Consider the following 13,184-nt stretch of genomic DNA (forward strand, 5'->3'; position numbering starts at 1 on the left):
TCCATTTCTAAAAAAAAAAATGCTAACTAGTTTGGCACAGAGTGAAGAAAAGACTTGTTGGTTCTTGCTGGGAAGACTTGAGGATCCATCGATCTCTCGAGTATTTGTACTTGTAGAGCCCATTGTCGCGGGAAGGCAGGTAGGAAGGAAGGAAGAGCTGGCTGGCCTGGCAGCCAAGGTAGCACATGTACAGTAAGCTGTAAGCATGATATGTCGCCATGTTGGGGACTGATGGAGTCATGGCCTCATGGGTCAAGCAGTCAAACTACGGGTGATGACACCGACGTTTGGAACCATTTGGAAATGTTTCGTCGCTGCCACGTTTTAACACGTACGGGTAGTTCGAGCAGCAAAGCAGTGTTGCTCTACATTTTATAACTCTTATTTCATAGCTATGGATTGTTTCCGCTTCCGAAATACTTCCTCCGTCCCAAAATAAATGTAGAGAGTTTAGTATAATTTTATGCTAAAGTTAGTATAAAATTGAGACACTTATTTTAAGATGCATGAATATGCACGCACGTGTCAATAATATGCAACCGTTGCTTCCTTTAGGACAAAATTTCTGTTCTAACCTTTTCTGTAAACTAAATCACGAATTGACCTCGATTTAAAAAGATTTTTGAATCTGATCTTTTTTGTGATGCCAACATTTTTGCCATCTGGTTTGCACAGAGACGCCAAGGTGCGTGGCGTTTGGCCCTAGCCCACACTTGCCTGCTTGGTGATGATGTGGCGATGCGGAGAAGCCATCCATCTTGGTGTTTGGGGGAAACGCCATAGCTCTTGGCGTTTGGTCCTACTCCATCACTTAAACCAAAAAAGCTACATGCACCGTTACTAGAGTTGCTTCTACAAACAATTCTCTTGATTAACTCTCATAATTAAAAGCCTACTAACCATCGTTGCAAAACGAATTAAAAAACCGGCACCTAAATGCAACCAATGACGACAAATTTTCTCTACGGATCGACTTTGGATGAGGCGTGAGGGTGAGATGGAGCGGATCTCTAGGAGATTAATATGGTGATTCGGTTTTAAATTAATGGGATAATTGATTTTATGCCCCTAGTTGGGTCACACTCGGCAGGTTTACCCCTAGTTTCCGAAAACACTTGTTCTTGCCCAAACCACTTTGCTCCTCTTATGCTTTTGCCCTTTGACCGTTTGACCATCACTTTGAAAACTTCATAAAAATTTCATACTAACTCAGAAAATTCAAATAAGATATCAAAATGTTCAGAAAAGCATCACATATATGTGCATGTCATTTGCATTCATGAAAAAAGTGTTGGCCAGTCCCCATCTCTGTTTTAGCTCATATGATCTTAGCATGAACAGTAAATTCTAAAAATTCTAAAAAAATTTGGTGGCAAATTTTGACCAATGTTTTGAGTGCTTGCAAGTTTCATAAGGGAATGACATTCATGAAAGTCGTGGCAAAAAAACAAAAATCAATGCTCCAAAATTTCATTTTGTTGCCACGACTTCCACGAATGTCATTCCCTTATGAAACTTGGCAAGCACTGAAAACATTGGTCAAAGTTTGCTACCAATGTTTTCTAGAATTTTTAGAATTTTTTGGATTTTACTATTCATGCTAAGATCATATGAGCTAAAACTGAGATGGGGACTGACCAACACTTTTTTCATGAATGCAAATGACATGCACATATAGGTGATGTTTTTCTAAACATTTTGATATCTTATTTGAATTTTTCTGAGTTAGTATGAAATTTTTATGAAGTTTTCAAAGTGATGGTCAAACGGTCAAAGGGCAAAAGCATAAGAGGAGCAAAGTGGTTTGGGCAGGAACAAGTGTTTTCAGAAACTAGGGGTAAACCTGCCGAGTGGGACACAACTAAGGGCACCAAATTAATTATCCTTAAATTAATTAATCACATGCTGATTTACTTTTCTGTAATATCTGCGGTTGTTAGCCTATTAAGGGCATCTCCAACACTAACCCTCAAACCTCCCGCAACCGTCTGAACAGTGTTGTTCCGACAAGAAATCCATCTAACGTGGTCCTGTATCGGTCGAAGGTGTGGCCCCGACGCTTTTTCTTCCGCAAAGCGAAGAAAGAAATGTGGGGAGCTTTCCGGGAGTCGGGACAGCTGTCATGCCCGCTTTTGACATCCCTGGCCCACCCAAACCCTTCTCCCTCGCGGGTGCACGCTTCAACGGTCAGCGTGGATCCAGAGCGTCAGTGTCCGCATTCATGAGGGCCAGGGCGGACGCGACCACTCACTGGCGCCATCATTGAAGCAGGGCCCCGACCGAAAAAGCGCGGTCCGAACCGCTTCCCGGTGCGGGCGTTTGTTCCACGTTCAAACGACACGACGGCAGCCCGTCTGTCCGTCTGCTGCCCACATTGACGGTGGCGCCCTCAAACGCCCGGACTAACCGACACCCCTCATATCCATGCCAAATATGGGGCGGATATGGAGGCGTCTGGGCACGTCCGCCACGTCGGACCCGGCCCACGGTGGCCCACCCGACCCCACATAAATTCGTCCCCATCCGTTCGCCGGACCAAACCCTAGCCACTTCACTCCCCTTCCCTCCACTCTGTTCCGCCACCCAAGCTCGTCTTCGGCTCCTTCCGACCGTCTCCGGCATGGCGGGCAGTGGATCCGAGTCCTTCACCTTCAGATCCGTCGACTCCGAGCTCATCCCACGCGGCCCCGAGGAGGAGATGGCCGTCCGGCTTGCGCTCTGCCGCGCCCGGGAGGAGGCCCGTGCACGGCGCAGCGGTCGGACTCCTTGGATGTGGCATGCATTTTTTAAGGCATAACTGATCACTATGCACGGATGCTCCTAGATGCGTCCGCGGACGTTTGAGGGGCCGAATTTGCCAAGTCCGGTTGTAGATGCTCTAACAAACCCACGTAGAGGAGTATTTCATTTGTTGTCTTTTTTTAGAAAAGGAGGATGACCCCCGGCCTCTGCATATGGGAGATGCATGCGGCCACTTTATTGATTATTCTCGAGGACCTTACAAAACATTACAACAATATGCCTGAATCCGCCATCTTGGCAACATATGCCACTACTTCTATCCATATGATAAAGGGATGCTAGCTGAGCCAAATACCAGACCACTCACCTAAGCCTGTCATCAAAAGCCAGAAGCCCCAGCCGAGCCACATACCGGGTCTGGGGTAAAAACTGGTCTGACGCACTCACATGTGTCGTCGCCGTCATCTTCCACAGGTCTGTCTTCAGAGCAGATATTGAGTCTTCTACCTTGTCAGGCCACTCTACCATCGACGCCACCATGACGCCAGACAACTACCTCCTCCTGCACGAGTCCATCACCGCGCATCGGGCGCCGAGTCTCCACTGCGCCACGCCGCCGAGATCCGCCGTCATCAATGTGTAGGATGAAGCACCGCTCCACCAAAAAAGCCGCCCACTAGTCCCTCGATCCCGTGTACGCCTCCAAGAATGATGTCCCCAAGGAGGAAACGACACCAACGCGCCGCCGGCATCCGATATACTGATCTAGGGTTTCCCCCGGAGGTAGGGGATAGAGGTCTGGAGCTTCTCCACGGCGATGCCTTCAAGAAGGTAATGACACAAAAGGGTGCCGCCAACGCCGGTCTTGCCATCAAGCCGAGAACGAGGTTTTCACCCGGATCCGCTCGAAGAATCTCCATCAAGCATCGTGTGCACGGGTCGCCGCCGATCACCGCCGCTCATCGAGCAAGCCGCACTGGCCAGATCAGATCTGTCCGGAGGGCAACCCACGCATGGCGCCGACCCAACCACGAGGCCCTCCATGCCGCCACCGCCGATCCGAGGTCAGATGGTCCGTCGCCGCAGACCCAGCCGCCGAACGCAGCCAAGGCCGCTGCCCGAAACAGGGCCGGCAGCCGCACCCGCCACCATCGCCGCCCTAGGCCGAGGCGGCCGCCGCGCCGCCGCCGGTCAAGGCAGGCCCGCCACGCCACCAAGGCCAGATCGAGGTGCCACCACACGCCGCGGGGCTCCGCACCGCCCCCATGGCGCAGGAGAGAGGGAAGGCCCCCGCCACCGCCGTCAGCCCCCGGGCTATAGGCCGGCGGCGTCCTTCGGCGGCGGGGGGGGAAGGATGGAAGGACGGAGAGCCCCCGACGGCTAGGGTTGTGAGCCCGCCTGAGTCGCCCGACGCGGGGGCGACGCGGGGGGGGGGGGCAGGTACAACGCTACCGATCTCTGATGGATGGGGAGCCAGATGCGCGACCCGCTAACCAGGTTAATTTCCCATGGTACTCCCCGAGCTTTAAAATTGGGGGGGAATTTCACTTCCCCGGCCTCTGCACCAACTAGGGATGCATACGGCCTTTTAAGTATGAGTAATAGGATTTTTAATCTCGGTTATGCACCGAGCCTAGTCCTCAATAAATGCGTGAGTACCAGGAAAGCCTGGTCCTCAAGAATAAATAGGAACCTAAATTCACCTCCATGAGGATTCGAACCCAGGTGTTGAGTTTGTGCATCTACTCCCTCAACCAGTTGAGCTAGGCTCACTTCCCCCATTGTATTTGTTGTCTAGACGTGCCTACGCCAAGACCAAGGTATTTTGTTTGAATCCTGAATATTGATCTTTTTTTGACATTGTCTCTCGTTTTGCTAAACATACCCAGATGGGTATGTGTGAAGACTACGTTTGTGTGTTCTAGCAGCTTGCAAATTCTCGTGAAGAAAAAAACAAGTGGTGGTTTGGTCAAGAGATCATCTTATATACTGTAAATGTAATCCCTTAAAATTCAAGGCAGATCTCTTTATTTTCTTCTCCTTATATCTTTGCGTGCATGATACGGAATCAGGATGAGATAGCCATACATGCTCTAGCATGGGCTGGGCTATCAAGCAGGCCATTAATTACGGGAGTTAATCAAGAATTTCTTTTATAGAAGCAACTTCATTAGTGGTGCATGTAGCCTTTTCTTTGTTTATTATTAAGTGATGGAGTAGGACCAAACACCAAGAGCTATGGCGTTTCTCTCCAAACGCCAAGATGGATGGCGTCTCCGCATCGCCACATCAGAGACAACCAGGCAAGTGTGGGCCAGGGCCAAACGCCACGTACCCCGGCGTCTGCCGTGCAAACCAGCCGAAGATGTTGGTGTCACCAAAAAAGGTCAAATTCGAAAATCTTTTAAAACGAGGTCAATTCATGATTAAGTTTACAGAAAAGGTCAGAACAGAAGTTTTGTCCCTTCCTTTACGTCAATTCTTGAGAAAAGAAGGGGCAGTCAAATCTCAAATCCATCTTGCCGCCAAGTCCTGCAAATATTACTTCCTCCATTTCAAAATATAGTGTGGCCACGCTTCCCGAGGTCTAACTTTGACCATAAATTTAGCCAACGAGACCGATTGCGGCGGGAGAAAAAGTTATATAATTGAAAACTTCTTTTGAATACGAATTCACTGGTATAACTTTTGCTCCCGCCGCAATCGGTCTTGTTTGTTAAATTTTTGGTCAAAGTTGAAGCACGGGGATAGAGGAAGCATTATATTTTGGAACGGAGGGAGTATAAAAGAAAACTTGCTGCTCGAACTACGTACTCGTGTCGAAACGTGGCTGCGACGAAACGTTCTCAACGGATTTCATTTCAGACGTCGTGGTCATCACACCTGCTAGTTTGACTGATTGACCTACGACTCCATCAGAGAGTCCCCGACATGGCGACATGTCCTGCTTACAGCTTACTGTGCTACCTTGGCTGCCAAGCCAGTCAGCGCTTTCCTTCCTGCCTGCCTGCCTTCCAGCGGCACCGAGCTCTTCGAGTACAAATACTCCAGAGATCGAATGGATCCTCAAGTCTTCCCAGCAACAACCAACCAGTCTCTTCTACACTCTGTGTCCAACTAGCTAGCATCTGCAGCAGCATCCGAGAGAGAAATAATGGTGTACGAGGCAGTGGAGGCCATTGCTCTCAGGAGCCAGCTTCAGAGAAGAAACATCAGTGCGAGGAGCCATGAGCATCAGGTGAAAACCAGAGAGAATGAGCTCATATGGGGCATTATTCTCTGGATCATCAGGAAGGTTTGCCCGGGCTTCTAGGACATGCCACGTTCGGAAGATCAGAGTGTAATAGTTAAAGGTGGCACCGAGCTGAGATTTTTGCATAATGTCTGTGCGTTTGTATGTATATAGTACTATGCATTGGGACTGGCTATGGGCCAATCAACTGAATAAGTTTTGGGTCAGTCGATTGACCCTGAATCGTTTCGGTTGACCGGCCAGAGGCGCGGGTGCAACCTACGAACGCATTCCGGCGGCCATGCATGTACTAGGTAAGTACTGTGTACGTCTATTATAGGTGTACAAGAGAGCGTCTGGGCTCATCGATGATACATGAAGATCGTGTATGGTGTGGTCTGAAGAGTAATACATATTTGCATGCAATTGTTTGTTACTATATATATATATATATATATATATATATATATATATATATATATATATATATATATATATATATATATATATATATATACAAGCAGTGGTAATTACCACCACTTGCGTTTTGTATGTTGTATGTAGTATCTGTCGAAACCGAAAGTATGTACGTGTAGTATGTAGTATATAACAATGATTAACTAGTATATACTAAGTTTTAGGTAGTATGTATCATTTTTTGAGTATGCTCTTTGTTATGTACAAATATGTACGTATTTCACAAATATAACAAAAACTATGGGCTCATATGCAATTTTTTCATTTAACTTGCTTTGAAATATCTTAGATATACTATATGAACATATTTAAAATAATATAATAGTATATATAGTACCACATGGTAGTATATGAGATATGTGGGGTAACTACCACCAGGTGATAGGATGGATTTTCCCTATATATATATATCAAAAAATGCATTACTACTATGCAAAAAAAAGTATATAATGTTGGGATTTAAGAAAAAAATATTTTCTAAAACATAATGGATTAGTGACATCGGCATTACCCTTACAAAAGAAATATCTATATTGCCCTTACATTAGAAATATCTATCTTTCACAACTTCATGACATAAAAACTAAAAACTAAATGAAGTTCTCTATGGAAGAATGAATTCATTGCATTGATATAACCCTTTCAAAAGAAAGAAAAATAAAAAATAAAACTAAACTAAAATATTGAAGTTTTCTAATAAAGAACGAAACCCTTTAAGAAGAAAGCAAATAAATAATAATGCCTTTCAAAACTTGCACACAACTTTGCGCTGAAATTGCACTTTTTGAAATATGCCAAAAATAAGCATATAATTTTGCAATTTTCACGTTATAATATAATTTACCCACATATTATTTAGCACTTGCATTTACTTACACAGACACAAATAAAAAAGTTACATTTTCTAAAAAGGAATGAATTAGTGGGATTGGTATTACTCTTTAAGAAGAAAGAAAGTGAAAACAAGAGAAGTAAATAAATATAATTTTCACACATTTTACACAAAAGCTGCATTTTTAGAATATTCAAGAATAACCATATAATAGTCAAATTTCACAAAAAATGTATTTACTGGTATTACCATTTAAGAAAAAACAAAATAAAAAACACAAAATATTTAAATTTCCTAAGGAAGTATGAATTACTGCCATTGTATTACGATTAAAGGTATTACACTAACAAAAAACTAAAACTAAATCTAAAATATTGAAACCCTTTAAGAAGAAAGACAATGAAAAAGAAAAAAACTTTCAAAACTTGCACACATTTTGCAATTGATATTACACTTTTAGAAATATGCAAGTAATAAACATGAAATAGCGCATTTTTGCATTCTACTATAATTCCCACAGAGTGTAATCGAAAAGTTGTATTTCCTTTAAGAAGAAAGATAACTAAAAAAACTTGCGCACAAGTTTGCACCGAAATTGCACTTTATCGTAATATGCAAAAATAATCATATAATCATGAAATTTTGGCACATATTATATTGTATTTGTTTGTATATAATTACACTCAACCAAAAACCCACAAAAAAATAACTAATAAAGGAAAGAAAAGGGAAAAAGAAAAACCCATAGAAACAGAAAACAAAAAAATGAAGCAAAATACCCTTAAATAGAAAAGAAAACGATATAAAAAATAAAAAAAACAATGACAAAATTTGCACACAATCTGCACATAAATTGCGCTTTGTTATAATATGCAAGAATAAACGCATAATAGTGAATTTTGTCGCAAAAAATCTAAAGAAAGAATGAATTAGTGGCGTTGGTATTTAATCCGTGGTGTCTCTACTTCTCCGGATAAAAAAAATGAATTAGTGGTATCGGCATTACAGTTTAAGAAGAAAGAAAAGTAAAAAAAATGGAAAAATTTGCACGCTGTTTGAATAGAAATTGCGTATTTATATAATATGCAAGAATAAGCACAAATAGTGAAATTTCACCAAAAAAACCTAAGTAGGAATGAATTGGAGGTATTGATATTATCCTTAAAGACTAAAGAAAATGAAATAAAAACTTAAACAAAATTAAAACAGTGAAATTTTCGAAGAAACAATGAATTAGTGTCCTTGGTTTCCCGTTAAGAAGAAAGGAACTGAAAATAATAATAATAAATGAAATATTTTGCAAACAATTTCCACAGAAGTTGCGCATTTTAATATGCAGGAATGAGAATATAATAGTGTAATTTTCACAAAAAAGAAGTTTTCTGAGAAAAAATGAATTTGCGGCATTGGTATTATCATTAAAGAATAAAGGAAATAAAATAATACTAAAAAACCGAAAAACAAAATTTTCAAGAAAGAATGAAGTAGTGGCTTGTTTATTGCTCTTTAAAAAATGAAATAAAAAGTAGAACACAATCAAAATAATGAGGTTTTCTAAACAAGAATGAATTATTAACATTGGTATGACCCCTTAAGAAGAAAAATAAAATAGAAACTAAAACAAAATCAAAATAATAAGCTTTTTTAAGGAACAATAAAATTAGCGTCATTTGTATTACCTTTTACGAAGGAAAAAATTAATAAATACTTTAAAGTAAAAGAAGAATGAATTAGTAGCATTATTATTACCCATCAAAAAATAACAATAAAAGTTTGGAAAACTTGCACATAACTTCGCTCTTAAATTACAGTTTTTTAGTACGCAAGTAGTGTAATTTTCGCACATATTGCAAATTATTTATGTCTGTACATTACACCAACCTAACATCCCAAAAATATCCAAAAAAATAAAAATAAACCAACTAACAAAGAGAAATAGAAAAACAAAAGCAAAAGCGCATAAAAACAAAAAAATATTTCGAAGAAACAAAGGGAGAGAGAGGAGGGCTGGAGCGCACAGTTAATGGGCTTCGGCCCATAAGGAAATCGACTGACCCAAACAAAGAGTCAGTCAAAAAAAGAAACAAGCCCACACGACAAACAACACAGGTCAGGAAAAAAATACACAGCACGAATCTCAGAGAAAATCCAATGGCCACAAAATCGATTGACCCAAAAGTAAAATCTCAGCTGACTGAAATGTATCTAAAGTGCTATGCATTTATGTATTGTTTAGCCAACATAGGTAAGTGTGTGGCATCACTTGTAGTTAGTAGGCACGGTTCATCAAGGTCGTGTAACTAAAATCAGTCTTGAAGAACTCCGGCCTTGCACAACTTGACTGTATTTTCTGCTTTACTTATGAAACATGTTGGGTCAAGCTCTCAAACCCGTGCTCCTTCTTCTACCAACTCTTACATATTTTGTTCCGTTGGATCATTCCCACTATTGGGAATATTGAACATAGATTTTTTTTTGTGGGTGATTGAACATAGATAGTTGGGATTCTTCTTCTCTCGCGAGCTTTCTTCTTCTTTTGCGGGTGATTGAACCCGTGCTTTTTGTGTGTGTCGGTGATACACTATGATGGATGGTTGCATTTGAATTTAATATGTGGATTTGAAGTTAAATTTTCTATGTGGATTTGAAGTTAAATTTGATATGTGACTTTATGTTTTGCCAAGTTCATGTTTGTGTTTCAATATGTATGCAATTGTGGTGCAAATGATGTGGTTGGTGACCTAGATCGGGTAGTTGGTGGAGCAAAGTGGTGTCCTATTATAGAGTTGTTGTTCGAGCAAAAAAAATCAGGTGATGCAAAACCAACCTTTTTGATTTTTTGTGACATGCCAACTTTTTTATGCCCTATAACTACCTTTTGTGTGCCATATTGGGGATGCTGTTTAAGATGCTCTTAGGGCAACTCCAACGCGGCGACACAATTCGTATGTTGTTGTCCGTTTAAGTCCACGAGACCGAAAACCACGGCCCAACGCGCAACCGCAAACACAAAATACGCCTGTCACGTGTCCGTATGAACGCATTTCCGCCGCAAAATTTGGGCTCGATTTGCGTCCACATGGACACGAGATAGATGACCCGCGCGTTCTCTCGATGTCCACCTCAGGCCCGCGTGTGGGCCACCCAACCACCTTCCCTCGTTCCCATTTATTCCACAAATGTGGGAGGGCCCTGCATGTCAGCCACCTAGTCCCCCTCCACCAGGTCCTGCGGGTGGGGGGGCCGTTCAGTCCACTTCCCGGTCTTCTTCATCTCCTCTACTCCAGACGACCGACAAATCATGGCCACCGCCGCCCACAGCCGGCAAAAATGCAGTGGAAGTGGATCACGGGGAAGCACTACCACGAGGTTGGCTCATCACTGGGTCCCCGGGGGCGCACTGCAGCGCGGCAAGCTTCTCCCTAACACCGCCTGCGACAACACATCTATGTCGAGCAGTGCCAGCGGTACTACGATGAGGCCACCCCGGTGTCGTGGCCTGACATCCACCTCCCATGCGGCTGGCACATCAACCCGGATCCCGTGTCTCCCGTTTCGGTAGCCCACCACACGGGCCTGCTGGAAATACACTGCTACCGAGATCAACTGCCCGAGGACCTCCGTCGCGACCAGGACACTTGGTTCCATGATGAGCACGACGCACGCACACCGGCCCTACTTCGTCGTTTGGGCTTGTACTCCTATCCCACCATGTGCGCGTGCGCCCTCACCGCCGTCGCCACCAGGCCCAGAGATCGACAAGGAGGATGAGGCCTTCAAGAAGGCCCTCGAGGACTCCAAGCTTGACGAACTCGCCGAATGGGAGGGCTTGGCGTATCAGTTGGCCTTAATGCCCGCATCAGGTGTCGCCGTCCTCGAGCCGGAGGACGGGATGGTGGAGGAAGAGGAGCAGCCGACCGTGCCATTTAACGCGGCTTTGGTCATGGATGGCCGCAGTGCCATGCACGTCGGAGTGGGTGTCGGCCTCGACCGTGTGGGTGGGCACGGGGACGTGGTCACCACACCGCCGCAGCCCCAGCAGGTGCCGCCCGCTGCACCTGTGCACGCGCCGATGCCACTTGTCCCGTGGTGGTTCCTGTGGCAGCCTCTGCCCTTCGTCGACCTTATCGTGGACGATAACGACGGCCAGGACTAGATATAGGGTTCCATTTAATGTTTTTTAAATTTTATTTAATATACAACTGAGACTCTTAGTGGCAATGCCAATGCTTTTAAATTTTAAATGGTTGAAATGCGCCGGCCGCACTGGACCCAAAAGACAAAAAATCGGACGATCCATCATGGAGTTGGCCGCAATGGAAAATGCCAAACGAAAACTCGTTCACCAGCCTGCCAAAACAGAACTCGGTCACCAGTCTGCAGCACCGCTCATTGAGCACACGGATCACGATCCGCGTGAGAGCCGCGAACGCAAATCCCAACCCTCCATTCGGCCGCGATCCAACGGCGCCCATCCCACCCTCCGCTTCCCCCGCCCCGCCTGGCGGAAACCCGAGCCCCCAAATTATCGCGCGCGAAGCACCAAACACCCATCCTCGATCCCCTTTAAAATCCATCTCCATTCCTCCACCAAATCAACCACCGCCAAGTGAAATTCTCGATCTCCAAACACCAGAGCCTCACAGCAGCCAGATCCCCAGCCACCCCAAGTTCCGATGGCCCGCACAAAGCAGACGGCGCGCAAGTCCACCGGCGGCAAGGCGCCGAGGAAGCAGCTCGCCACCAAGGCTGCTCGCAAGTCGGCGCCGGCGACCGGCGGCGTGAAGAAGCCACACCGCTTCAGGCCGGGAACCGTCGCGCTCCGGGAGATCCGCAAGTACCAGAAGAGCACGGAGCTGCTCATCCGCAAGCTCCCCTTCCAGCGCCTCGTCCGTGAGATCGCGCAGGACTTCAAGACCGACCTCCGCTTCCAGAGCTCCGCCGTCTCCGCGCTCCAGGAGGCCGCCGAGGCGTACCTCGTCGGCCTCTTCGAGGACACCAACCTGTGCGCCATCCACGCCAAGCGCGTCACCATCATGCCCAAGGACATCCAGCTCGCACGCCGCATCCGCGGGGAGCGCGCCTAGATTTGGGGTCGCCGGTAATACTGGTAGTAGCTGTTCTTGTCTTGTGATCTGGATGGGCGTCGGCCTGTCGGGTGCTTCTGTTTGTTGGTGTTGATATGACGTGTCTTCTGATCCTAATGTATCGTGATGCTCGAATGAAATGCCAATGGAAAGTTCAGTTATCGATCTGATGCTCGAATGACTTTAATTTTGCTTGTAAATTGCTCCGTGATTCTGCGATGGTGTTCTTGTCACATGTACCAAGTTGTTGCAGTGATTGAATTAGAAGATATGCTGTGTCCCACGGGCTTCTTGATTTTGCTGGGGCGCTCTGTTATTTTTCTTTGGTCGCCGTGTGATTCAGTTTCTTTGCACGTTTGTACAGGCACTTGGTTAACTCATTTCAGTTTTAGTACTTGACACTTGTATTTTCAGATATGGCTACGAACCGAAACGACTAATGTACTCACTGGATGGCAGAAATGATTCGAGGGAGAGCTTACCATGAGCTTCTGGATGCCTGAACATCTCAAGCATGACGGAATTTTTAATGATCGATGCATCCTGCAGCGTCCACCCATCGTCGGCCAAGTTGTCAGCATTTCAGTGTAGTAGGCAGCAGCGCTATATTAACTTGTCACACAGCCATAATCAGTAGCGGAGCCAGAAAAACCGAATCAGGGGGGACCGAGGGCTGTTAAAACAGGTTAGGGAGGGCCAAACCATAGAAAAATTGGATTTTAGCAGCAAATAACCATGAATTCTGCACTGAAAATTAGCTACGAATCCTCGATGTTGTGTGTGACTGTCGCCATGTGGAACACCAAGAAGCCAT

General features: G+C 45.0%; 1 protein-coding gene across 1 annotated transcript; it reads left to right on the forward strand.

Moving 5' to 3' along the window:
- The first annotated feature begins 11,866 nt into the window (after positions 1–11,866).
- On the forward strand, positions 11,867–12,531 carry LOC123169152 (histone H3.2). Its single transcript, XM_044587005.1, has one exon. It carries the CDS (start codon positions 11,960–11,962, stop codon positions 12,368–12,370), a length of 411 nt encoding a protein of 136 aa, XP_044442940.1. The 5' UTR covers positions 11,867–11,959; the 3' UTR covers positions 12,371–12,531.
- Positions 12,532–13,184: the final 653 nt, after the last annotated feature.

This window comes from Triticum aestivum, chromosome 7D (genome assembly GCF_018294505.1).
Source record: "Triticum aestivum cultivar Chinese Spring chromosome 7D, IWGSC CS RefSeq v2.1, whole genome shotgun sequence".
Classification (NCBI taxonomy): domain Eukaryota; kingdom Viridiplantae; phylum Streptophyta; class Magnoliopsida; order Poales; family Poaceae; genus Triticum; species Triticum aestivum.